Source organism: Mollisia scopiformis (assembly GCF_001500285.1).
Source record: "Mollisia scopiformis unplaced genomic scaffold LY89scaffold_9, whole genome shotgun sequence".
NCBI lineage: Eukaryota > Fungi > Ascomycota > Leotiomycetes > Helotiales > Mollisiaceae > Mollisia > Mollisia scopiformis.
In genome coordinates this window covers 1,438,122-1,463,495 of record NW_017263589.1, presented here as the reverse complement: position 1 = coordinate 1,463,495, position 25,374 = coordinate 1,438,122, and the positions used below count along the sequence as shown (strand labels likewise).

At 47.5% G+C, this 25,374-nt stretch overlaps 8 protein-coding genes across 8 annotated transcripts; 6 read left to right on the top strand and 2 right to left on the bottom strand.

Moving 5' to 3' along the window:
* The first annotated feature begins 116 nt into the window (after positions 1 to 116).
* On the top strand, positions 117 to 2,617 carry LY89DRAFT_614211 (uncharacterized protein). The gene is made up of 3 exons (XM_018210681.1): positions 117 to 421; positions 471 to 2,039; positions 2,155 to 2,617. The coding sequence occupies exons 1-3, from the start codon at positions 223 to 225 to the stop codon at positions 2,475 to 2,477; spliced, it is 2,091 nt and encodes a 696-aa protein (XP_018073362.1). The 5' UTR covers positions 117 to 222; the 3' UTR covers positions 2,478 to 2,617.
* A 2,205-nt stretch (positions 2,618 to 4,822) lies between these two features.
* On the top strand, positions 4,823 to 5,357 carry LY89DRAFT_509737 (uncharacterized protein). The gene is made up of 2 exons (XM_018208067.1): positions 4,823 to 5,035; positions 5,086 to 5,357. Exons 1-2 carry the CDS (start codon positions 4,994 to 4,996, stop codon positions 5,302 to 5,304), a joined length of 261 nt encoding a protein of 86 aa, XP_018073361.1. The 5' UTR covers positions 4,823 to 4,993; the 3' UTR covers positions 5,305 to 5,357.
* Positions 5,358 to 6,013: 656 nt separating this feature from the next.
* Positions 6,014 to 8,393, top strand: LY89DRAFT_706539 (MFS general substrate transporter; the record flags this gene model as incomplete). Its single annotated transcript, XM_018217534.1, has 7 exons — positions 6,014 to 6,052; positions 6,127 to 6,324; positions 6,379 to 6,472; positions 6,527 to 6,726; positions 6,771 to 6,844; positions 6,900 to 6,939; positions 7,068 to 8,393. 7 exons carry the CDS (start codon positions 6,014 to 6,016, stop codon positions 8,034 to 8,036), a joined length of 1,614 nt encoding a protein of 537 aa, XP_018073360.1. The 3' UTR covers positions 8,037 to 8,393.
* A 687-nt stretch (positions 8,394 to 9,080) lies between these two features.
* On the top strand, positions 9,081 to 13,574 carry LY89DRAFT_509659 (uncharacterized protein). Its single transcript, XM_018208066.1, has 5 exons — positions 9,081 to 9,423; positions 9,597 to 9,984; positions 10,037 to 12,379; positions 12,426 to 12,694; positions 12,764 to 13,574. The coding sequence occupies exons 1-5, from the start codon at positions 9,174 to 9,176 to the stop codon at positions 13,444 to 13,446; spliced, it is 3,933 nt and encodes a 1,310-aa protein (XP_018073359.1). The 5' UTR covers positions 9,081 to 9,173; the 3' UTR covers positions 13,447 to 13,574.
* Positions 13,575 to 14,189: 615 nt separating this feature from the next.
* LY89DRAFT_643599 (lysozyme-like protein) lies at positions 14,190 to 15,175 on the top strand (the record flags this gene model as incomplete). The annotated part of the gene is made up of 3 exons (XM_018211803.1): positions 14,190 to 14,491; positions 14,543 to 14,798; positions 14,885 to 15,175. 3 exons carry the CDS (start codon positions 14,190 to 14,192, stop codon positions 15,173 to 15,175), a joined length of 849 nt encoding a protein of 282 aa, XP_018073358.1.
* A 105-nt stretch (positions 15,176 to 15,280) lies between these two features.
* LY89DRAFT_509625 (glycosyl hydrolase) lies at positions 15,281 to 18,335 on the bottom strand. Its single transcript, XM_018208065.1, has 3 exons — positions 17,929 to 18,335; positions 17,726 to 17,755; positions 15,281 to 17,651 (listed from the first exon to the last, which is right to left on the bottom strand). The coding sequence occupies exons 1-3, from the start codon at positions 18,163 to 18,165 to the stop codon at positions 15,417 to 15,419; spliced, it is 2,502 nt and encodes an 833-aa protein (XP_018073357.1). The 5' UTR covers positions 18,166 to 18,335; the 3' UTR covers positions 15,281 to 15,416.
* A 934-nt stretch (positions 18,336 to 19,269) lies between these two features.
* On the top strand, positions 19,270 to 21,282 carry LY89DRAFT_509611 (uncharacterized protein). Its single transcript, XM_018208064.1, has 3 exons — positions 19,270 to 20,619; positions 20,673 to 20,933; positions 20,987 to 21,282. Exons 1-3 carry the CDS (start codon positions 19,547 to 19,549, stop codon positions 20,991 to 20,993), a joined length of 1,341 nt encoding a protein of 446 aa, XP_018073356.1. The 5' UTR covers positions 19,270 to 19,546; the 3' UTR covers positions 20,994 to 21,282.
* A 1,255-nt stretch (positions 21,283 to 22,537) lies between these two features.
* On the bottom strand, positions 22,538 to 24,798 carry LY89DRAFT_643593 (MFS general substrate transporter). Its single transcript, XM_018211802.1, has 3 exons — positions 24,071 to 24,798; positions 22,940 to 24,013; positions 22,538 to 22,887 (listed from the first exon to the last, which is right to left on the bottom strand). Exons 1-3 carry the CDS (start codon positions 24,339 to 24,341, stop codon positions 22,670 to 22,672), a joined length of 1,563 nt encoding a protein of 520 aa, XP_018073355.1. The 5' UTR covers positions 24,342 to 24,798; the 3' UTR covers positions 22,538 to 22,669.
* Between the last annotated feature and the right edge of the window lie 576 nt (positions 24,799 to 25,374).

The window sequence follows — 25,374 nt, the reverse complement described above, 5'->3', positions numbered from 1 at the left end:
GATGCTTGATAATCACGTGCTAATCGCCACGCTGGATGATCATCGGTACGGCTAAACCCACCCTAGCTGTGATACGTGAACGGCCCTCTACCGCTAGGTACTAGGTAGTTGTGAGGCTCGAAACGAAAGCTCTCCCTCAACTCGACGATTGCAGATGGTGGCATAACATCGACAAGGCAAAGCAAGTTAAGTTGCTGGCTATTTGCTATACACGCTCACAAGATGGCCGCCCTGTTCCGAGACATAAATTATCATGTTTCTACGTCGCATTATGCCTTCACCTCTCCCTCCTCGCCTTCCGCTCCGACATTGATTATTGATCGTCCTACGGGAGATGTACGACTCAACGATGGAACTTCACTGGGTGGGAAGCGCGTCTCTAGCATTGCTGGGATCTTAGGAATGATCAAGTTGCGCCTGGGTATGGATATGTTAGCAAGCAGACAAAGCAGAAGCTGATAATGATCTAGACAAGTATATCATCGTCATCACAAAAGCACAACCAATGGGCAGATTGAAGGGGCATATGGTTTATAAAATCATCGCAACCGAATTTCTTCCTCTGCGAGAACGCCCCCTACACGATCAAGATGAGGATATGTACTTGGCTTTGTTGAAGAGGTTAATTAAGTCAGGACCAATGTACTTCTCATACTCCTTCGATATCACAAATACTTTTCAACGTCAATCAAAATCTGATCCTTCTACTCCTATGTGGAAAAGGGCAGACGACAGGTTCTTCTGGAATAAGTTCATCCAATCAGACCTCATTGACTTTCGGACATCTGGAGCAAGACATCAACATGGACAGCAACCAGGTGCCGACCCATACATCCTCCCTGTCATTTTTGGTATGCTTGAAATTGTACAGACTCGAATCAAATCAACTCCTCTTACTATGGTCCTTATTACTCGACGGTCAAGACACCGGGCCGGTACGAGATACTTTTCACGAGGAATCGATGAGCAGGGACACGTTGCCAACTTCAACGAAACCGAACAGATAATCATATTGAATGACAGCATGAGTGGTCTTGGTGGTTTCGCTGGAGGTGGGGGCATGCAGAATGGCAAAGTTGGGGGATCTGGTGGGAAAGAGGTGCAAATTATGTCCTATGTGCAGACCAGAGGAAGTGTTCCAGTGTACTGGGCTGAGGTCAACACCCTACACTACACTCCAAGGCTCCAGATCCGAGGCGTCGAGACCGCTGTTTCTGCGGCTCGCGCGCATTTTGACGAGCAAATCAAGCTGTATGGGGACAACTACTTGGTCAATCTAGTCAATCAGAAAGGCAGAGAAAAACGAGTGAAGGAGGCTTACGAGCAAATGATCAAAATGCTTGTCTCATCACCAACGGAAGGAACCCAGCAAGACCAAGTCTCGGATGAGAAGTTCCGTATTGTCGAGCCCGATGGAAGAAGATCAGAGATGGACCAACTTCACTATGTGTACTTCGACTTCCATAATGAGACCAAGGGTCTACAGTGGCATCGGGCACAACTTCTTTTGGACCAGCTTCACGATGCATTAGAGAGACAGCAGTATTTTCGCGGTGTTGATATGCCAGCTGATCTCGATGGCCGTCTAGAAGTTCGAAATAGTCAAACTAGCGTTGTGCGAACCAACTGCATGGATTGTCTCGACCGAACGAATGTGGTCCAAAGTATGCTTGCGCGCTGGGCTCTAAATCGGCAACTCACGGATCTGGGCGTCCTATCTCGAGGGGAAACCTTCACGTCAGATAATGACTTCGAAATTCTGTTCAGAAAGCTTTGGGCCGACAACGCAGATGTCGTCTCCAAATCGTACTCGGGCACAGGCGCGCTGAAGACGGACTTCACACGCACGGGTCAGCGCACAAAAGCAGGTGCCCTTCAAGACCTCAATAACTCCATCTCAAGATATGCCAAGAATAACTTCGCAGACGGTCCAAGACAAGACGCATTTGACTTATTTCTTGGCACCTACCTTCCTAGTACCTCCAGTAACCTTGTGTTTGCCGACAGACGACCCATTTTGGTTCAATCCATTCCCTATGGTAAGTGCTCAGAGCGACCCTTTTCTAACCTCGAATTGTCCCATGATGTGCTCCCAATACATCTCGTCTATTGACATAGTATCTGTAAGGTGATCGCTAACTCCTTCGTCCCTAGTCTTGGCCTTTGCTGTGTTCTTGGTATCTGTGGGCACCTTGTCAAGACGCCCTCCCAACTCTCTGGTCTGGCCGATCAGAATCTTCATCTTAGCTTGGGTTCTCGTTGCGGCATGGTGTTTTAACTTCATCTATAGCAACGGTATGCTGTACGTCAATTGGCCAAAGCTGAATCCTCGACCATGGGCAACAGAAGGTGTCAACGAAGCACTAGGCAAAGTTCGCAAGGACAAAGTGGTGGGCTCATTCGTTGGAGCGCATGAGCGGGGTCTAAGCACGGCGCGCTTCTTGAACGCTGAGGAAGGGAAGAAACGAATAGAGTGATCACCAGTGTTGAGGTGTATTCTTCTCGTTTTGGTAGCGTACAAAGTATGGATATCTCTAGACAGTGGTAATTCTAGGAGAGTAAGGTATGAGACAGTGTAAGAATACATGATTTATAGAAGGGTCTACCATGATGTGGCCTTGATTACAGGCTTGTGCGTTTTCCTCCGATTTTCGCCCAAATGTTGTCCCTCCTCGAGCATACCAGAGGGGATAACTTTTCCATACGGTACATATTCCCTCTTGGATTTGTGTATAGAAGTTTTCCTCCGAGGTTGTATCTCTATTCTCATGCGTGCTATAAAAAGTCAACTCGAGTGGCACATTATCATTCAGCAGGATAATTATCTCTCAGTAGTAACGAGTATCAAATGATTCTCTTTACCTGAAAAAGTAAAGGAAACATTGAAGTCTAGCGAAGTATCACCATGATACCAGGGATCCAAGAACAACGAAACGATACAGACCTGAACTGGGTTGTTGATGCTTGCAACTCTTTTCAGCTTCCCCGTTATCCCTCAATTCCCGAGAATCAATTCAGAAAGGAATAAGAGTGTCTTGAGAGAAGATGTTGTCTTCGCTGAAGGTCTGTTTTCTTTCGACAGACTCCCTGATGTTAGCACACATACCTGTCGATCCACAGATGGTATTGTAGAATGATTGTCAACTGCCCGACAGAACACTTGCTGTACATGAGTCTTCCTACCTAGTTCCCCATAGCTCGTTTGGCTCAGTCTGGAGCGATGCCTAGTGGCATCTAATATCCACACCCTCCTGAGGTGGCAGGTGGGCCGTCTCTGAGCCTATCATCTGGTGATGTGAACATCAACAGCACATTCAAACCAAATCTAACACGCGGTCCGAACTACAGTTATGTGGAGGACGCCAGGTATTTGAAGGATTTAGCAGGCGGTAAGCACAACCCTCGCAGAGGAGAACGGCGCGGACAAGCGAAACCACCAAGGGGCATTTGAAGATTGAGAGAGTGACTAGTGCGCGATGCTTTGAGGAATTCAGGTCAGGTTGATTGAATGAACAAGAAATCGAGATCAACGAAGGCATTGAAGCAATATTGCTCGAAAATACTGTTGTTGGTGTTGACAAAGGAATATGGGATGCGCACTAGGATCTTGGAAAACAAGCTTTATGGCGTCCTACTAACTTCGTAACTTCCGTATGCCCCTGTCTCGACGCATTCCACGCTACGGCATGTGCCGAACAGATTCATTATTGCAACATCGAAGTCTTCAACAACTATCTCTCTTTCACTGCAATCCCACAGAATCAGAGATCACTGTATTTCTTCGAGACGAATGCATTATCAAATCTGCTCTCGAGGACGCTTACGCCAATGGCCGCGAACAACATCTTTACTACCAGCAGACAAGCAGGACCGGGAAGCAGTCGCCGAGCTGGAAGATCTGGACACCCACGCCCTCGAACCGCTCACACGAGAACTTCTGACGTGGCTATGGGATATGAATTGGCCTGTAGCTAGGTAGACCTGCCATGAAAATGGTGGCAAAACATCTGCCGCTCTTGACAGAGCCCATCCGAAGCGTTCTACGTGGCGAGCGATGATGAACATTGAAAGGACAAATGCTTGGAATATCTGGTCAGCGAGATGCCGCATGGACAGCAGAAAACGTTGATCCCTGAGCTTGAAAGACTTACGATACACCTCCCCGCTGGTGAGGTGGATGCATATCTGACTGCGAAAGCCTCCCTGCGAGGTGCGGACCGCCGGCCCCATCAGGAAGCAGTCTGATTAAATTGGCCAGCACGATCTGACGATCGTTACCATGAGGGGTATGCAGCAATTCTTCATACATCTTGCTCTCGAAGTTGGAAAGATTCGTTGGCAACATCATCTGGCTGTCAAGTCGAAGTTTCTTCTACACCTCGTGGTGAAATCTGGTGCTCGGCTCCTGCTGACGATCAAAGTCGGCATTTGATGTTGACAAGACCAGAATCTACTTTTCCAATATGTACAGTCTGGAAAGGATGCTTTCTGGTAGATCGCCTTTTGCAATTACCATGTCTCTTCCAAGCTACCGCCGCGATCAACCCAGGAAGCCAAAACTCACTTGTTATGTGCCCCCCTCGCACATGCATTATCTTTGAGCTTCGAAAGCTTTTCGATCACAAGGTCCTATATCGAGTCGGAAATTGATTGAAACGCACAAGTCAGAGACCCAGTCTCGTAAGGATGCTGATAACGGAACGTTCTCGCAAGAGGGCTCTGAGAGGATGCTTTAGTATATTGCATAAAAGGCTTGGCACAGCCGACCCAGATCCCAGGGAAATCGCACAAGGCTGTATACGAGGCTAAACATCATTGACGAGCTGGGACGAGGACGACGACGACTCAATATACATGGTCGGCCAAACAGCCTAAGTTGTGGAAACGACTCTGTAGAGCGGCAGATGGCCGCAGGGGGCAGGAAGATCAAACTCGGACAATTTCTCGGTACTGCACCACCGATGGGATACAAAGAATTTGCGGAGTTACCTGGATGAGGCTGCACAACTTACACGCGCCGAAATGGTCCATTATTGTATTGGATCTACGTAACCCCTGATGGTACCTGTCCGCTAAATCTGACAGGACGATTTTTGGCTGGCAATCGATGCCAATACCGAAGAAACCCTTACGCATAGTAAGTTTCATGTTTCAAGTCTTTTGGTTCTTCCCTTCTGTGTTCTTTCTCAAGTTGCAACTTTGACATCGTTGTACTTCGCTGTGATGTTCCCGAATTTATTTCCCTCACGCGGCTGTTCTGTGGTCTTGCGCATGCCCACTATTATATTCATATTTGCCTCATAGTATTGTGCATACGACAAGACCTCCAGCTTTCATGCCCTGTATGTCCTTGGAAGCCACGTGCATGGGAGCGCTCGAAAGGAAGCATTATTTGTGCCTCGAGATGCATTATTTCATTATATGCTGAACTGCCGAATGGTAAGATTCGCCACTATGGCAATGTCCAATCGTCTGGGCCTTATTTCCAAGGTCGAGATTCGATAAGATGCAGTCAGCGATACCCGATCGTATGTACAAAAGCAAGACATGAACAAAATCTGGGGAAATAGCCGGGATATAAAAAGCGGCAAAAGTTGTTGCCGTTTTACTGGAAAACCCCCAAACCAATATCTCCATATGCAGAACAGGATTATGAAGATAGCCCCTAATCGAGAACCTGGGGTATGCACAAAATTATGTGGCTTGAATCATGAGCGGCACTGGATACACATCCCCATGGATGCTCTAGATTCCCCACAATGTCGGCGCAGGACCCACGTTGCCATAAACAATACACTTCACATGAAGTGCCGACTTGGGAAAGTACTCGTATGTTCACAGGCCCCATGAGATCACGATTTAGTTAAAACTTCCTCACTTCTAGTACTGAAGGCCTCCGCAGTGTATATAAGAGCGGGAAGTCTTCTCAACTCGCACTGCCACTGTCAAGCTCTTCGATATTCATTTGTTGTTCTATCATAGCCCATCATGTCAAGCATAGAATATCACCCCAATGGTTCCAACCTGGACCAAAGCACCCCCAATGCAGGCGGTAAAGAAAAGTTACAATATATCGTCTCAAGCACCTCTCTCGAATCTCCCCTGAAGAACACCGAATCCGTTGAGGTCTCAGAAATCGAAGACATTGGGGAGCAGAATACCGAAAACCCATTCCTTGACCAGGAAGTCGCACAGCACTGGGCTGAGGTCTATGAGAAATCCAAATATGAAGGTCGCCACGTCTTCGAGCCTACCATGACATGGGAGAAGGACGAAGAAAAGAAGCTCGTTCGAAAGCTTGATTGGCACGTTTGTCTCTGGGCTGTAAGCATATCATGAACCTAATTGAGGTACATGCTGACAAGAGTCTTGTTTTAGTGTATTATGTATTTCGCTGTTCAGCTCGACCGTGGTAACCTTTCGCAAGCTGTATCAGACAATTTGCTCAAAGACTTGCATATGAACACCAATGGTACTGTTCCTCATCAAGCTCGCTATCAAACAACCGTACTAATTGCTCCCCTAGCTTATAATTATGGCAACATGATCTTTGCAGGTTCTTTCTTGGCATCTGAGATTCCATCCCAACTTATCGCGAAGAGGATCGGACCAGATAAATGGATTCCCGTCCAAGTCATCTGTTGGTCTATCGCTGCTGCCTCTCAATCTGCTATTACCGGGAAGAAGGGTTTCCTAGCTCTTCGATGTATCCTGGGCTTACTCGAGGTTGGTACAATCTTGACATTATTTATACCACGCTAAGAATTTAGGGTGGATTCACCGCTGAAGTGATTCTCTGGTTATCATACTTCTATACCTCCCATGAACTCCCGATCAGGTTGAGGTAAAACTCACTCATCGTTCTATGTGTATCAATTAAATTTCTAACTTTATCTTAGCTTCTTCTTCACTGGCATGTCAGCTACTTCCATTATTGCAGTAAGTGCTACCTTCCTGAATTGCATCTTTTTCCTTGCGGCTTTCGTGGATGAGCCAGAAATGTCGCTTCTTGACGAGTCGCTCCTCTTCTCATATAGTTGCTAGAAGAATGCTAATTCTGATTTCAGTCTCTTTGGGCGTACGGTATTCTTCACATGCGGGGCGTTCTCGGATGGGCCGGCTGGCGTTGGCTCTTCCTCATTGAGGGCTTAATGACTTTGGTTGCTGGGCTTGCCTCGATATTCATGATGCGAGCATCACCAGTTCAGACCAAGACCTTGTTTCAACCAAAAGGCTGGCTTAACGAACGCGAGACTAGAATTGCTATCAATCGACTCCTGCGAGACGACCCTTCGAAGGGCGATATGAACAACCGACAGGCTATCTCATTCCGTGGTCTCTGGAATGCCGCCTGCGACTACAATCTCTGGCCCCTTTATGCACTGGGTGTTGTTGCTCATATACCCACATCACCCCCTTCGAAATATCTCACTCTGACTCTCAAACATCTCGGGTTTTCCACCTACAATACCAATCTACTGACGATTCCGCACTCGGTTGGCCATATAACGACCATGCTACTGCTGACCTGGTTCAGTGAGCGCGTCAATCAAAGAGCCTTCGTGGCCATGCTTCAGCCTCTGTGGACCCTGCCATGCATCCTCGCCTTGCGCTTTTGGACAGGTGCCCAGAAAGCAAAGGATCCCTGGCAAACATACGCTCTCATGACAGTTTTGCTCTCGTACCCCTATTGCCAAGCCATCATTGTGGGCTGGTGCTCGAAAAATTCCAACAACGTTGCTACTCGCTCTATGTCAGCGGTCTTCTTCTCGATGTGCGTACAAGTCGGTAGTATCCTCGCCGATAACATCTATCGCGAAGACGATAAGCCGAAATACCATCGCGGAAACAGGAATCTGATTATCATCAATCTTTTGGTGCTTGTTCTGTTCCTGTTCGCGAAGGGGTATTATGTCTTCCAGAACAAGAAGAGAGACAAGATTTGGCACGCCATGACTGCCGAGGAGCAGGTGAAGTACACTGTCGAAACTAAGGTGACAGGCGCGAAGAGGTTGGACTTCCGCTTTGCTCATTAGAGTCATCACCCCAAAAAGAAGGTTCGGCAACTGGACGAGTATGCATTTGCGACTTCGATAGACGAATGGACGTCGCGAGTGGTAGTCACACGGGGATAGCAATCAGGCTTCGTGTGCCAGTATTTTGCTTCGAGAGAGCGTATTTTCCCGTTGACCAGTTTGGGTATATGTCATGGTCAAAAGAATTGTATAGCGTTAAGCGTGGAGCTTTTGGAGAAACACTCTTTTGGGGCGCGGGTTGAGGGCTGGGAGCCATGACTTTGTCTACGTCTTGGAGTTGTTTCTTTATCATGACGGCGTTGCGGCTAGTGTTACACGGAGCGAAAAGAAGCCGTTCTTGTAGTGTGGTCTCTCCATAAATATACGTGTTAAGTATGTGTAATGACGAGACGTTCGGGGTGTCCTCAATGTACCGTGTGAATGTACACTGGTTGTGAGACATAGAGAGCTTGCTAGCAGAGGCGGTGGTGTGTGGCTGTAATAGGGGTGTGTCGCTAAAGATTTATTAGCGTTGTGTGGCTTGGGACTTTTCTCTTGGCAGGCAACACACCTAAGGAACTTGACTGATGATATAAATAAATCTATTTGTATCCTGTCAATGGACACCAATTGATTCCTAACAGCACGGGCAACGAGTGTGGGTATATTTCGAGTTTTCAATTCATCTCAATTGACCTCCTGAGGCTGCTATAGTAATATATATACTGGATTTCCTTGCGCTTGAGGCCACTCATCCTCAATCCCATCTTCGCGACAGTTCCATCTCGACGTTTTGCTCGATGATGGTGGGCAATGTCTTTTTCGCAGCTTGCGTATTACTCCATTGCGGCCAGGTCTCGAGCCAATAATGTCATTGCTGACAGCCGGGATCAGCCTCACCTCGGGCGATGCGCCAGCTGCGCATTCTGCGACAGGCACCAGCCTTGAGACTCGAATTTGGAGATGGGTCATGCAACACCTTCTTTCTTCTGTAATTCATCAATTGAGAGAAATTGAACATTCCAACACATCAGGGACACGCAATACCGACGGGTTCTGTGCTCTTTCCGCCGCTGCTTGCGTTCGTCACAATCACTCACGCCTCAATTGATTCCACACGTGACAAATTTGGGGTGTCTGTCCCAAGTATCAGGAACGATGGCAACCCTAGATAGCGTGGAGCAGGATTGGAGGGAGATTATGGCTTCTAAGGCAAGTAAGTGGAATAAGAGGTCTCGACGGTTATCACATCTCACGATATCGACGCACTCCCCACCGCCGAGATCCAGGAGTCCGGTAGATGATATGGACGAGGTTGAAATGGATGATTCCTCATGGAGTGAGACGGAGAGCAGTGTCAGTACTGGCTTCTCAAGGAGTGTGAGGTCTAGAGCCACGACGCTGTCAGGTACGAGTTCTCTCGCTTGATTTCTCCTCCCCAGCGAGGATGCCGTCGAATGTCTGTCCTTCAGACCGCACCTCTCACTAAGATGAGTGTGGTCCTAGAGTTTGAGATTCATATGACTGCCCATACTACTGATGCAGCTCGTTGTATTCTGTTTCTGTACTGATCCAGCCTAGTCTATTCCGGCATTTCATGCAGCAGCGAGGAAGATCTCGACCTGGATGGACGAGACGGAAATTTCTTCACCTCATTGGATGACGACGACGATGTATCGACAACGTCAGAAGTTCCAGAGCCTCTCTATGACCCACCTCCCTCCGCTCTAAACTCTGCACAGTACAAGAAATGGGTCGAGGACGACCTCGGACTTCGCTCCTTCCCCACAAAGCACGTTGACTATTTATCTCATGATTGGCGCGAAGTAGATATCTGGGCCTCTTGGCGACATCTCATGTCCAAGAAAACATCTTACAATAATGAGAAGAGACTGGAGAATGCTTGCTGGCGAGTATGGGGGAAGAAAAGATATGACCTGAAAACGGTTTCGCCCGAGTCTCTCAACTGGTAATAAGGCCTGGCTCCCCGGAACGCTGAATTAAAAGCTGATAGGTGACAGGTTGAAAGATTGTGACGTGACCTGGCTGTATGGCCCGCTCCAACCTGGACCTATCGAGTCATTGAAAGCACTATCTTTGGAAGATGTTCCAGCACCTTCTGATCGACGAGAAGGGCGTGAAGATATGCTCGATCTCAAGCCAATCTTGAAACGCCGAAGCGTGTCTGAGAAGATGCTCGTACGCTCGTTGCTGTCTGCTTCGCTTCTCAAGCAAGCCACAGCAGCTGTCGAGGCTGAACGATCGGCCCGGGCTCGGTCTCTGCCAGTTCTACCTATTCTCGAAACGGCCGAGTATCATAAGTCTGTACGTCCAACGACTCCAGCGCTTAGCAGATCCTCTTCTACCGCATCGCTGAGACCATTACTATCCCACGGCATGCCAGACAAGAAGCGGATACATTTCCAGGAGCAAGTGGATCAATGCATAGCTCTGGAAAACAGCGAAAGCGAGTCAGACTCCCGCGGAGGGGCATCAGAATCAGATAGTGATTCCGATGGCGGAGTGAAGGTCGCCAGAAGAACACCATTCAGCAGAACAAATAGTCGATCGAGTAGAAGTGCCGAGAGAAGGAAAAGAATCATTGCGAAGTTGCCCTCGACGACCCTCCATTATAGCGATGAAGATGCAGAGCTGGTAGCGAAAAGCTGGCAGAGGTCCAAAGCTTCTCCGCCACCATCACCGTCTCCAGAGGCGTTAAGTCCCTCATTACCCGCTACAAACTTTATGCTTGATATCGAAGGCAACGAAGATGTCATGGGATGGAGCCTCGACGGTCCATCATTGGGAGCAGAAGACCGGGCAGACAAAGACGAGATGTACATTCTGCAGCAGATTCTGCCATCGAAGAACGACCTCCATTTCCCATGTCTTGTATGCAAGGACTCATCCCGGATGTATCCGAGTCAGGGTAGGATATTTGAGAGTCGCAATGACTGGCTAGTTCATCTATGGACAGTACACCAGGACCCGTTGACATGGGCACCTACCACCTGTCTTTGGGAAGGCTGCAATTCTGACCATAAATTCAGAACTGCTGAGCTATGGCTAGGTCATGTCCGCACTCTCCATTCCGGCCGACAGCACAAACGACAAAAGACAATGCCGTTTGAGGATGACAGCGATACTTTTTCGCCGTTTGAAAATGACAAGCACACTGAACCCCACGGAGGACTTGAGTTGGGCAGAAAGGTTTTCGGTGCTCTTACGACTGCAAAAGATATTGGGTCTTTTCTCTTGCACTCCGCTGGTGATCCCCTTGCTGCTCATGTAGAGTGGCTGAGGCGGTCCAAAGCAACGAACGAACTCGAAGAGGATTCGCGTGTGGAAGCACCCCAGTCCAGCAATATGCAGTATTTCCGCAACCTTGCTCGAAAGATTCTGGGTATTCCGATAGACAATCAAGCAACGCGTGACCAAGGTGAGAATCCAGATCAAGAGGCTTTGGTTGAACGACTTGCCGAGACCCTCAGTCTATACGAGGTCGACATTAGCCATATAGATGACATATCCGATTTAGAGGGACCTACAGACAGTACAAGCGACTCGGCAGTTCCCGAAAAAGAAGGGAAAGCTCGAATGTCGGCGTTATATTCTATGCTTGTCGCTATACGCCAGAGTCTCATCCAAATTACGCCTCCATCTGAAGTCACCAATGGTGGTGTGGGAAGTGAAGAGCTACCGAGCTCATCAGACTCACCCGAGGGGTCGGATACTACGATTGTCCCTTCCGAGTCCTTACTTCTAGGTCGAGACACGCCTCTGTCCATGGTACTACCTATCAGAAATACAATGACCCCGGAAGGAAAAGATGACCATACCGAGACCGAAGAAGAAGAGACGACAGATTACGACAGCAGTGAGCTGGAAGACCTTCCTAGTGACGCAAGTGCCTGCGGTGACCTAAGTGATGCTTCCGAGGAGAACATCGCTCCTCATGGGGAAAGCCTATCATTGGCCTTGGAGCCAATGAGACAGGCACTGGTTGATCGTGTCATGGATGAGTTCTGGATTCTCTTCAACCAGAACTTCGATTCGGGTTTCAGAGCACACGCTGGTGGGTCACGGAATTCATCCAGCCCTTCCAACGCAAGTCTCATAACTAGTGCGGCTACTACGCCTCAATCGAGCCAACCGCGAAAACGACAACGGGATGATGAGATGGGATCAGATGACGAGGATGGAAATATGTCGAGAAAGCCGAAGCGGAACTCGGGTCCAAGTGATGAGTTAGGGGACCGTAAAAGATTCGCTTGCCCCTTTCGAAAACACGATTCGAGACGGTATAGCACATACTCTTATAGAGTTTGTGCACTCTCTCATTGGGACTCAATTGCTCGTGTCAAGTATGTGTATCCCGTCAGACTTTCAAGTAATTGCTAATCCTTCCAGGGAACATATTTATCGCTGTCACCGAATGCCAACTCACTGTAAGAGGTGTTGGAAGCCATTCAAAAATCAGGAGCAACTAGACACCCATTTGACAGTCGATATTGCTGCTATGTGCGAACTTGTTCCAGGTCACCCTCCTGAAGGCATCACAACAGATCAGGAGCGTCGTCTGCGAAGCAGGAAGAAGAGTTCTCGTGACCAGAGTGACGAAGGAAGGTGGCGAGAAATGTACCAGTTACTGTTTCCTGGCGAAGAAGTACCTTCACCATGTAAGCGCTGTTCTCCAAACCCGAAGCTACTTCATGACTCTGGAGGAATGCAAACTAACAATGCGCTAGATTTCGAACCAATACGCGATGAAATGCCTGGTTCACCTGATTCGCGTGATCTCGCCAATTATGAAGACTATATGAGACGAGAATTACCCCGACTAGTTAGAACCAATATCGAAGATGTGGTTCGGAGAGACATGCAACCTTTGGAAGCAGCTCTGATAGGAAACTTGGTTGGTATCATCCAAGACTGTCAAGACCGACTGTTCCGCGGATATCGACAGATGAGAGGCGATGGAGCGGAGGCAAGTGCGTCACCGGTCTTGACCAATGTCCCATCTTTCACTGGATCTTTCGGCGAGACTGGGGCCTCTCTCACCGACCAACAATCACAGCTCCTTCAAGCCGCCTTTCAGCCTCCTCCACCTGCACCTTCTGATCTAGGTAATCAGATACCGGGGATTCATCTAGATAGGACGACTAGTCTGCACCACCAGCCTTCGCTAGACATGATCCTCTCGGATTCAGGCTATGCGAGTGAGCTCCCACATTTCTGCGACTGTCCTGGTCCAGAATGTACTTGCTCTGGTGGGACCTTGAACTCCTATACACGTGATGGATTGAGCAACTTGAACTCGAACGATATATTTGGCTTTGAAGAAGGTACAACAAATATGCAATGGGATGGATGGGATGTCTTTCCGAATTGGGACTCACTGAATTCAGTAGGAGGAGGATTCAATTCATAATGAGAGCGTTCACGTGATGATATATGGTTTGATGTTTGGCTTTATAATGAACAAGCTGAGTGCTTTAGATATGACATAATGCATAATAACAGTTCTTACAAGACTGCGTGGCTTCATAGAGTGGTTCTTGTGATCATGTCTTGAAATGCTTCATGCTCGCGCCAATGATTTGCTTCCACATACTTGTACTTTAATCCTAGCTGAGTTATGGTGTTTAACTTATTCTACAATTCATGAAACACGCTGTCCAATTAGACTATAGCGAGTGCCGATGATCTTCCATGAAAGCTGTCAACCTCACACTTTGAGTGTGGAACTTGAAATCAAGATGCCAACCTCGATCTTGGACACTTCCTTTCTAGTTTTCCCGAGCTGAAGATTCTTCCAATCTACCATGGGCTATGTTTAGACCATAATGGAGTCGCCGAGCATGCTCGTGTCACGGAAACCGTTTGTACAACCAAAGCACTTTTAGGCTATGTGGAACCCGAATGCCTATTCCGAGAAATGGGAAACAGTAATTTGAGGTTAGGGCTCCCAAGCGAAGGATCGTTTGTTTGATATGTTGATATGAGATTCTCTTTTTAACTCATCTTCCAAAAATGGAACGGGGGACGGGTATGCTTGGCAAATTCCCAGAAGTCTATAAATGAATGTTATATCACGCATGCATGCAGGAAGGATGTTCACCCCACGGTATCATTTTAACATATCCATATATCCTATCTGATAACGATCTCAAGATGAAGTTGTCTTACGTATGCTTTCTCGCTCTTGGTTCTTTCGCGGAGGCTATATGCAGAGGTTCATGCAAACTTTCGGTCGACGCTTCCGATCTTGCCGCTGATACTTGCACCATCAATTCTGGTCAGAAAGGTGAATGCATTCTGACCAGCACTTGTTCAAGCCAGGGTGGAACGTCTCAGGTTGGCCATTGTCCTGGGGCTGCTGATATTCAATGTTGTACGTACGGAAGCTGTACCGTGAACGGCGAAGAAGGAACTTGTCAACCGACAGGTACTTGCAGCGGGACGAAGACTGCTGGGTAACATCTTCCTCCTTGTACTCTAGATCTCCCTGACTAACGATGATGCAGTCATTGTCCAGGCCCAAGTGATATCCAGTGCTGCACTTCCTCGAAAGGAGGCTGTACCGCACCATCTGTCAATGCTGCAACTATCAGCCTCATCAAGTCTTTTGAAGGCTTTGTTGCTAGTCCAGGATCCGATCCGATCGGTTTGCCGACAGTCGGGTATGGACATCTATGCGAGACAAAAGGATGCGCCGAGGTTCCATATCCATTTCCGTTGACTACGACGACTGCTTCTGAACTCCTCGCATCAGATTTGAAGGTTCGTCCCAAATTCTCTACTTCCCTGAGCAGGGCTTCCAACATGAAGCACATGCTTCACCTTGTCTTTAACACTGACATTCCCAGAAATTTGAGCAATGCGTTTCAGAAGATATAGACTCCTCGATTCACTTGAATGCCAACCAATATGGTGCTCTCGTCTCCTGGGCTTATAACGTCGGCTGTGACAACGTTGCTTCTTCTACTCTAATCAAGAGATTGAATGCGAAAGACACTCCAGACACGGTTGCGAGTGAGGAGCTGCCAAAATGGGATATGGCAGGTGGACAAGTTGAGCCTGGATTGCAGAGAAGGAGAGCTGCTGAGGTGAAGCTTTTCGAGACTGCGAGCGGGGTCGCGGCTTTGCCTGCTTGTTAAGCGAGATATAAATGGGACTTGACTGGGAATTGAAGACCCTGCTTGGAATCGAGGTCTAGAAAATTTCGAGACACTTATGTCAAATCTGGTGAAATGTAGAAGATAAGCATAACACGTAATGACTCGTTTTGGTGGACTTTTGTCTAGTTGCTAAGGTGAACCTCCTATTAGACCTAGCTTCCAACATCAAAGAGAGTTTGCCTTCCCAAACTTTGCATGTTCTCAAGCATTAATACCATATCTACAAGATCAGATGACCAGGACTTGGTGGGACATCACCAGTCTCCCACATTGCTGGTTCGGATCCAAGCTCAAACTCGATGGTCCCACCATTCACCATGATATCTTCATGATCAAACCAGTTCTTGGTCCAGCTCGCACCATTGATCTTCACACTCTGAACATAATAGTCCTCTTGCCCGAAGCTTGAACCACCAGCTGCTGACGCTGACGTCGAGTTCTGATCAGCTGAGAGTGCAGCCGTGATTCTCAAAGTAGCATTCCCGTTGATCGTCATGTTGAGATCATCAAACCACGGACTCCCAATCAGATAGACTGTCTGCGTGACAACAGGATAAAGACCCAGCATTTGCCAGATCAGCCAAGAATTCAAGGCACCTGCGTCGCTGTTCCCAGGAACGCCATAGTTTGCATCGTGGAAGTATTGGTTCGCCAATGACCGAGATTGCTGTACACTCTTCCACTGTTTATTGAGATAATTGTACAGATACGGTGTAGCAAAGTCCGGCTCGTTACCGATATTCATGATAGTCGTGATTCCTGCGCCGTTTGCACCTAGGTTTTGTTGGGATGTGTTGGGTTGGAAAATGTAATCGAGACGTGACTCGAAGGCTGTAGAACCACCCATGAATTGGATTAGAGTTTCAGCATCATGAGGAACAACAAATGAGTATTCTATCAAAGCGTTAGCAGGAAATCTAGAAAAATGTTGAAGGCTCGTACCAAAAGGAGTGGCCTCATAACTAATAGCTTGCCATTCACATCCACCACACAGCGCAGGGTTGTAGCCTGTCAAATTAAAAGTACCATCGGCAAATCTTGGAGCCAAGAATCCAGTGAAGTTCAAGCTCGTCACATTGTGAGCCCAGAGATTCTGCCACTGTGCACTGCGATTCATGTATTTCTCCACATCCTCAGGCGCTTCTCCCCTAGCGACCTGACTGAGAGCAAAATCGTTAAGAGCGTACTCAACAGTGCGCGACACAGCTCGAGTACTTCTATCAGCCGAGACGTAGCCCAGAGGTATCCAATCGTATAAAGCGCCTCTGCCTTCTTTAACGCTTGCTGTTGGGTCATCATGGCTGAAAGTGTTGTAAGGTTGAACTTCCGCATCTTTCTTCATTGCTTCGTACCCGGCTGTCCAATTGATCTCACCCCGCAGTCCCTTGACATATGCATCAGCCAATACGTTATCGGCATTACTTCCCCCTTGTACGAGACCGTTGTAATTGCCCGATCTGCCGTCAGGCATAAATCCTTCATATCTCCAAATGTCGATGAGAGAACGGATCATTGACTCGTAATATGTTGGCTGGAGGATGTGGTACAAGCTGACTGTGCACCGGAAGATATCCCAGAGAGTGTAAAAGTCGTCCCAAGAAGGTTCATCAGATTCCCAAAGCGGGTTCTCTCCCGTCCGATCGGATGGCATGAGATGCAAGAAATAGAGAGAAGAATAGAGCAAAGCGAGGTTCGTCTGATTCACGGATGAGTCGGTGGCAACCTGGACTTTGCTGAAAACGTCCTCATTCCACTCTTGGACAGCCGCACTGACAGTTGCGTTCAGATCATAGGACGGAACCTCGATGTTCTTGAAATTGCAAGCCTTGTCGGACGAGATGAATGAGATCCCAACACGTGATCTGATCTGAGAGGTCGAGGAATTTGACCAAGTGAACAATGCACCAAGGCGATCATTGAGCGGCCCAGCATACTCGCTCTGATTTCCAAGAATTGCCTGCGGGGTGGCAGCATCACTGAAGGTATGGTAGCGTTGCATAGGATCGGTGTTTCGACCTCGGAAAGTCTGAGAGGTGTCGGGAGGGGTGTCGAAATCTCCGCAGAAATAAACAGTAAATGGTGCACCTTCATTCCAGCCGCCCCCATATGTTCCGTAGCCGGTGTAAGTGCCGTTCTCTTGCAGCTGGATCTCTCCGCCAACATAAACTTGAACGCTGTAGCCCCCTGACTGGGATGGAAGGTAATGAGAGACATCAACAAGTACATGTTTTTCGCCAGGAGGAAATGAATACTGCATTATTCCAGAGTGTCGAGCAGCAGAGAGTTCGGCCGTGACTCCATTCTCGAGTTGTGTTTTGAAATACCCCACTCTTGCGGTGTCATTTCCAACTCTTGCTTGCGAGTAGGTCTGATTGTCCAACAGATTGACCGGAGAAGCAACCGTCGTAAGAGGCATCTGGGGAATAACCCCATATTTAGCATATCCGCCAGTTCCCTTGAATTAATTCGCCGTTAGAGTAAGTCAAGAAACGTTGAGACGATTTCAGGGATGGAGGAGGGGGAACTGACCGATTCATGCATCATGGAAAATGCAGTCACCTAAGACTCCGAAACTCGAGTTAGTGGATTTCTTTGCAATTTTGAGAAGAAGAATTCTCCAAAAATAGAAATGAGATGTGCATGGCTATGCTTGCTTCGGACAAGCACCAAGTCTCAAGGCTTTGAAGTTTGTATGAAAATAGGGGGAAAGAGTTTCGAGAAAGTGTACACACTTTGCCCATTGGCGTATATCCTCCATTGAGGGTTGAAAGGGTGATATTATCTTCGTATGTGTCAATGCCAACTTTAGCCACTCCGAAAGGTAAAGCCCCGCCAACAAAGATATCGCCACCACCGAATGCATATCCTGGAATGGGACCTTCTGATCCAATCAGAGGATTGACAAATTGAGAATAGTCGACCTGAGCCGCAACATAGTGAGCTGCAGCGAGTATTACAATATATAACATGGTTGTACGGTAATGCGGTTGTGCCTTTTTCTCTGTCGGGAGCAGACTATGAATCTAAAGTTTCAACAACTTTATTCTCGGGGCGGTTTGCCAGACATATACTTCCGGTCCCGCTGCCGGCAGCTCGGGTTATAATCATCGCGATGATATCATGTCAGGTCCAAGGTACCTGTTGATCCCCCGCAGCTTGACTAAAATTTGCTCCCCGCATTGTAACGTTCTCACAAACCCCGCTCTGCGAACATTGACTTTGGTTAGATCGTAGAGAATGTAAGCAGGCTCACGGAAGTTAAGTCGTCAGTCAAACTGAAATTAAAGTTAAGTCTCGCTATGTCGTGTACATGCCGGGTTCAGAAGAAAAATTGAGGATGAAGTTATCCGATGTTGAGAGATGGGAGAAGCCTGATAATCAAAAATGTGGGTCTCGTACTAGTCCGTTTCTGGAAGTAGCCCGATTTCAAATGCGAAGTCTATATCCTCGTGTATGGGCTACAAGGAAAGTGTGTTGGTTGAAATACCCCGAGCTTGATCATGTATTTCAAAGGATTGATGTGGTTCTACATCCGGTCGCTGCTCTTTGTGACTGTGAACACGTGATCGTCTTCCGACCACCTGCGAAAGCCGCGGGTTCTTGGTCAGCTTGCTCCACAGTTGTCTTTCGTGTCTCGCTCTTCCGCAGACTTTGGAGACTTCCCCATCTACACTTTTCAAAGCCCCAGTTCAATCTATTGTTGATCAAAGCAGATCCGACAACACCATATCAGTCATGCTCTATGAGATGTCATTGGTTGAAGCAGAAGTCATAGTTTTCAAGCCACAACTCTGAGCTAGCTTCAGCGTCTATTTAATTCTCTTGTACAGTTCATTGCGTCTATTTGCAGTTGGCTGTATGTTTATAGAGTAGTCCAGCTGAAAGGAAGTCTCCTTTACGAGCTTGATGGCTTTTTTTGAGGCATAATGGTATTGCATTTCTCAGTTGCCACTTGACAGTGGCTGAAAAGCATTGCTGGTATTCGTTCTGAGCACAACCAATAAAACTACGGCGAACGTTCGCAGGAATCAAGTCAAGTGACTCAAGTCACATGTCTAGTTTCCCCAATCTGTCACCGATGCTTTGAACATCGTCATCCATCCGAAAGATAGACGACGGCGAAGACATATTGCCATGGAAACAAGATCGAGAGGTGACGTCCAATTGAGATTCTAGCCAAAAGGGTTTTGTCCAAATCCAAGTAGTTGAGCCAACAAGTACATCAACTATTTCGCACGCTGCGCCACGTCTCGGTCATTCAATTTCTTAGTCGCACACATTTCGAACGCCGATTATGAAGCTGGGGACAGATCAGAGATCATTGGAGAGCCGGAACGGTTTTACAGCAAAATGACAACTGGTCGGAATTCGAAGAGTGGAAAGGGGGCCTACCACAAAAGTCATTCCGCCCATGGTCCACAGACCCACACCGAGCTTTTTTGGTCCTGTTGTAACTGCGAGCTTTCTGCACTCCCTAATCCGTCTTGGCACGATCAATGTCCCAAATGCGCGAAAGTACGATGCGACTCCTGCCTAGTGGAATGGATCAAAGTGCGCACGGATCTATCTGACAAGTATTCCGGTACTGGAGCCAGAGACAGTACTTTTCCTTCAAGTGGCATTCTTTCACCTTCATACAAGCTGTCTACTGAGTCCGGAACCGGGATTGATACGCTTTCTGTTGTGAATACCGAAGGAAAATTATTCAAGCTGAGTCTTACGTCTACATCGACGTCACTTTGTATAGACCAACCTCTTGTTGATAAAGGCAATCCGCTTAGTACCAGCACGGGTACTATAGGATCTGGCTTTGCTCAGAACCTTATATCTGCCTCAACTTTGAGTCCAGCATCATCCAAATCTTTGGACGTTTTTACAGACAACAACAACACTCCGAACACGATCACGGACAACTCTGAGAGAAGCTACTCTAGCGATGATGACACTGAAGTCGATTCTGATGAGCTATGGAAGTCTAGATTTATTCGCACGCTCGACCATTGTGTATTGGCAGCTTGCAGTCATGACCTAAAACTTGCTGCTTTGCTGATTCGTAAGATTCACACAATCGTGGGAAATTGGAGTCGCAACGGTATTTGGAGCCACACACCAGGTGCAAGTGGGGGAGAAGGGAGCGGTGCCTCTGGATCTATGATCGGCAGTGGATTTTCAAGTGGTGGGCCTTTCAATCATCACTCGGAGAAACGACCCTTGGATGGCGAGAATGTTTCTGATCGACCAACGAAGCAATCAAAGATTTCTTCCGGCACTGAAGAGTTGGAGATGAATACCTCCCCTAAATCGCCCACGTTTGCATGCCACTTTTACAAGAAAGATCCGCGGAAGTTCAATTTCCGGACAAATTCAAAATATAAGAACTGTCCACATCCAAGCATTCCTCCAAATGCTCTTCGCCGCATAACGTAAGTCTTGAAAGAAAAGCCATTATTCGCACCATATTCTTATACTCAAACAGAGATCACTTCAAAAACCACCTTCTTTCGCAATGTGATCGCTGCTATGCCATTTTCAGAGATGCAAGGGCTTTAGTCGAGCACCGCCAGCCTTGCGAGAAACAATCTTCTACATTGAAGGAGGGTATCGACGATGGCCAATGGGATAGGATAAAGGAGATCGTCAAGAAATCTACACGGAAGGGAAGGCAAGAATTTGAAAAGTGGTATGATATTTGGGAGGTTCTGTTTCCTGGAATTACTCCACCTGCGACCCCTTGTAAGTATGCCATCATCACACTAAACTGCTTTTTTCGTGTTGACTGACGATAATAAGGGATTGAACCAGAACCAGTAATTACAAGTCCTCTCCAGCTGGACCCCGAATCTATGATGAGCGAGATAGTATCAAGAGTCGAGGCTGGTGTTGAACAGGGAACCCTCCCTCGTAATGATCAACTATATCGAGATATTTTCTCTATTATACGCAGCGCACTTAGATTGCAGAGCACCACCCCGACAGTCTCTACGCCAACGGCTACAAATTATGTGGGGCAGCAAACGGACAGAGAAAGTCAGATATATAGTGTCCTAACAATAGATAACCACAATAACGATGCAAATGGTTCTTCTGAAATCACTGATATTCTGCAAGTATCACTCCCGGAGTCCGCAAATAACAACGATCGAATATATTTTTCGAGTACGAACGATTTTGATCCTCTGCCCGACATAGCAATACCCGAGCTCTTCACAGAGCAGGACTGGATCGAGTCTCTCGACGTTCTGTACCAAGAGACCGAGCCTCATCCCTTGATCGCAAATTTAGGTGCCTCAGCTTCTAATACTCCATTGTTGGGTCTATCAAATGGTCCAAGGGAGCCTGAGAGTGACCATGGCAACGCAAACAGTCAGATAGTGGATGGTTTTGATTTTGAGACTTTCCTGTCTGAATATATGCCACCGACGGATGTTCTCGAGGACCCTGATACCGCCTTTAACCCCGACGTCCCGGAGAGGCAACAGCAACAAATTAGAGTCGATTCAATTGCAGGTTTTGGTTTCTTTGAGCCGGAGCTAGAATCCAGGACCACAGAGCCATCCAAAAGTCACAAAGATAGAAACAGAGGGTTGCAAGGACGATTTGAATATGATGTTGATGATGAGACTATACATTCCTCATAGCCCCCTCACCAATACTCCTCGTTCTTCCTCAACAGACGTTAGACCTCCATAAAAATTGGCGATAGCCTGGGTACGTGTTAATTCTACTTGTGTTCCTTCATGATCTCTAACCGAGAAGCAGCTTACACCAAGCACCATCCGAACGAAGAATCTCCGACGAGAAGATCAATTTCCATAGTCTGCTGAGTTTCAGCATGGCAGGTTACAAGGTGTACAACAGATAGCGCACGCTTACCTGGATCTCCTGGATGAGGAACAGGACGTGGCTTCTCAGAGCCCTGAGTTTGGGGCTTGGCCCTAGCGTTCAAGCCAAAAGCCAGTGTGGTGACCTCCATTAGAGGCACTTTTGAAGATCGTGAAGATAAAAGGTGGTTGTATAGAGGAGAGGATGTATTCTTTAGATGATAATCGGATACCAAAAATGTCTCTGTGCGAGTTATTCTCAACCAGCTGGTCCAATGGACTCTATAAATACCCTCCAATTCTCCTTCCAACTTTCAATTTCTGTCCCGTGTTAGAGTCCTGCGAGGTTTCGCAGTCAGAAAGAACGAAGAAGATGTTTCTGCGATAGCTCGCAAAAGGTTACCTTGGTACGAGCGGTCAGTCTAAGTCGATCTCGCTTAATTTTCAGGGGGAAGCGAACGCGAAGGGAACGGCGATACAATGTCGGGAGCTTGATATCGATGTGTTCTTTCGAAATCATCTTTAGTTTCGTCTCGTAATCTCTATAGGACTTAGCTACACGCTTCGTTACATCATCTAGCTACTTCCAATGGTCATGACGTGGTGGCTTAACGGAAACTCCGACTTTTCAATTACTCTACACCTGAAATCATTATTTCAATATCCTAGCTTCTGCGCCTTCACGTTGAAAAGACTCATAAATCTCCTCTGCACGACTCAGATCTGTACCTAGTGGAATCTCTTCAACAAAGATTCGTGCTAGAATGGCACCGAAGACGCAGAATATGCTGCCAACGAGAAAGACAACTTGCTGCGCTTTCACATAGTCGCCTTCCCAGTAAGTAAGAATAGGATTGAAGACCTGCGTAGCTAGGGAAAGATTAGGATAGTATGTTCTGACATTTGATAGTGGATGGCTTACAAGTGGCTGCCGCCGTCTTTGCAACGGCTGCAGAGAGTCCAATCATGACCCCGCGGATGACAGTGGGATACGCCTCGGCCGAAATTACGAAGACCGTGCTTCCAGGTCCAGCCTCTCCGAGGAAGAGGAAAATCCCATACAAAATGAGGAAGAGGCTAGGCATAGTCTGAATCTGCCGTATGGTTCCTCCGATTACGAACCCCAGACAGGCTTGCAAAGCAAATCCTACGACAAGTGTTCTTTTTCGGCCGAATCGATCGGCACACCAACCACCAACTAGACCACCTGGAAGGCAGAAAGTCTGGATTAGAGTGGAGTATCCGAAATCTTTGACGAGGCTACCGTCAGGATTTAGCTGAGAAGCAATGATACTGGCAAAGATCGCGAATGGAACAGCTACCAGATTGTACATACTCCAAGTCCCTGCTGTACCGATGAAAGTCATCCAGTATTTCGAGAAGATGAGCTTGTAGGGTAGAGATATCGTGGACTGGCCATACTGCTCGTATGTGCTAGAGGTCCTCGCCAAGATCCGATAGTAAAGAATTGACAGTGGCAAGATAGCACCAAGTCCAATAGACAATCGCCAGATGAGCTCATAGTGTTTGCCATCGGAGAAGAGGAGCAGGACCATTGGGATGAGACTGGCCAGAACGAAACCGAGGTCTATCGAAAGAATAGTTGAGGCAGCAGTGATAAATCCTCGCCATGGGGCGGTTGCGTGCTGGTCATCTGCAGCTTCTGCGGCTGTGGTTGTACACACGGGATATTCCCCACCAGCACCCACACCAGCAATGCCACGTCCAACGATCAATATCCAGACCAGTCCGAGTGGGGTGGTACCGTAGGCCGCCGTTGAGATGGCAATGCCAACAATGAGGATCAAAGTCGTGAATAAAGCACCAACGTTTCGTCCCATTTTATCAATGAGTATACCGAAGCCTAGTAGGCCGATAATTTGACCGACAAGAAAGGAGTTCGAGATCTGGCCGCGCATCTCTGTCAACATATCAACGCTTGTGGCTTTCTCCAGGAACAATGTTACATTCCCGATGATAGCCATGTTGTAACCATCTGAATTGAATCAGCCACAGTGCTCGATATATATATTGGGTTGGAATAACCGCTTACCAGAAATCAGTGCCGTACTAGACCAAAGCATAGTCATGATTGAGGAGAATTGAAATGTCGAGTCAACACTTTCTAGCGTGTCAATTTCATCATCTATGTCAGCATCTACCACTTCAGTGTCGTCCTTTCGTAGGTCTCGACTAGCTGACGACGTGTCGTGAAGCACTCGTGAATGCAGATGTGGACGATCTGAGACCTTGTTCGGGTCTTTGAGGAAGGTGTCATCATCCTCGTTGCCCCTCAGAGCATGATATCCGGATCTATCCATCATTTTGGAGGTTTTGGATCATAGAGTATCATCTTTGTTGGCCATGACTGCGCCATTGACCTGCCTAGCCTGCTCAGACGAGGAGGAGCAAAGTTCATGATTCCCTTAGCGCCAGATAATGAGACATGAAGATACAGTAATGGGGGTTATCTTATCACTCCCACTCTTGCAAATGCGAAACACGGTTGTCGCCGTCGCCATACAATATGAAACATGTACCATGAAGATTGGAGGTCGACAAGGGTGGTTGGTGTGGTTGATGGAAGGCGGTCCCCAAACAGGCTTAGGCAGGCAAAATCTTCTCCAACCTGGAATTCTTCAAGTACTGTAACAACAGATAGCCAAAAATTTGCTTCTTACCAACGCTTCCTCCACATCGTCGCCCACAATCCACTTCCAAGGCGCGGAGGATATTCCACACTTTGACATCGAACTGAGTCATGGAGCTTCCAATTGGCCATCTCCGTGCTGGCAGATCCTGTGGATCACGAGTTCCAGTGAACGAATCACGAGAAGTCGAGAGCAGGTTTGAATCACGTCGTTTATTTTATCTCTTCTTATCCATACCGGTAGTTGCATGAGAATATAAACAAGAACCAAAAGGACTGGGAGCTTCCAGGTTTGTTCCACACGTTAGACCACGTGACAAAATTCTGCCCGGGAACAGATCCATATTGCCACCAATGCCTCTAGTGTGGCTCAGAGTGCTATGAAGGAGACTTGGCTTCTCTCCAGCAACTTAGATAGCCAGATTGGGATCTCGGGTTACACTTACACGTGATCTATATCCGCTTGGCTTTTCAGCCCTGGAGATATTGGACCGTTTCGGGCCACACTTCGATTCGCCACGATTGCTTTTTCCTGCGAGCGCTCGCGGATTCATCAACCAATGGTATGCCAAGACATTGTAGCACACACATCTCTCAAGAAGGAAGGATTATAACGATGTGGCTTCCAGACTGTTCTTCATCTTCAAGCCTTATGGTTCCAGCCCAAGAACTCGAGCCCTCATCTAAGAATAACTCATGCAACCTCC

Coding starts and splice junctions, on each gene's coding strand:
- LY89DRAFT_509611 (XM_018208064.1), top strand. CDS start 19,547: ATGACAACTGGTCGGAATTCGAAGAGTGGAAAGGGGGCCTACCACAAA. Junction 20,620..20,672: donor AATGCTCTTCGCCGCATAAC/GTAAGTCTTGAA, acceptor ATACTCAAACAG/AGATCACTTCAAAAACCACC.
- LY89DRAFT_614211 (XM_018210681.1), top strand. CDS start 223: ATGGCCGCCCTGTTCCGAGACATAAATTATCATGTTTCTACGTCGCAT. Junction 422..470: donor AATGATCAAGTTGCGCCTGG/GTATGGATATGT, acceptor ATAATGATCTAG/ACAAGTATATCATCGTCATC. Junction 2,040..2,154: donor GGTTCAATCCATTCCCTATG/GTAAGTGCTCAG, acceptor CTTCGTCCCTAG/TCTTGGCCTTTGCTGTGTTC.
- LY89DRAFT_643593 (XM_018211802.1), bottom strand. CDS start 24,341: ATGATGGATAGATCCGGATATCATGCTCTGAGGGGCAACGAGGATGAT. Junction 24,014..24,070: donor TAGTACGGCACTGATTTCTG/GTAAGCGGTTAT, acceptor GATTCAATTCAG/ATGGTTACAACATGGCTATC. Junction 22,888..22,939: donor AAAGACGGCGGCAGCCACTT/GTAAGCCATCCA, acceptor ATCTTTCCCTAG/CTACGCAGGTCTTCAATCCT.
- LY89DRAFT_509659 (XM_018208066.1), top strand. CDS start 9,174: ATGGCAACCCTAGATAGCGTGGAGCAGGATTGGAGGGAGATTATGGCT. Junction 9,424..9,596: donor TAGAGCCACGACGCTGTCAG/GTACGAGTTCTC, acceptor GATCCAGCCTAG/TCTATTCCGGCATTTCATGC. Junction 12,380..12,425: donor GACTCAATTGCTCGTGTCAA/GTATGTGTATCC, acceptor TAATCCTTCCAG/GGAACATATTTATCGCTGTC.
- LY89DRAFT_509737 (XM_018208067.1), top strand. CDS start 4,994: ATGAGGCTGCACAACTTACACGCGCCGAAATGGTCCATTATT. Junction 5,036..5,085: donor CGCCGAAATGGTCCATTATT/GTATTGGATCTA, acceptor TAAATCTGACAG/GACGATTTTTGGCTGGCAAT.
- LY89DRAFT_509625 (XM_018208065.1), bottom strand. CDS start 18,165: ATGTTATATATTGTAATACTCGCTGCAGCTCACTATGTTGCGGCTCAG. Junction 17,756..17,928: donor GATATACGCCAATGGGCAAA/GTGTGTACACTT, acceptor TCGGAGTCTTAG/GTGACTGCATTTTCCATGAT. Junction 17,652..17,725: donor TTTCCATGATGCATGAATCG/GTCAGTTCCCCC, acceptor AATTAATTCAAG/GGAACTGGCGGATATGCTAA.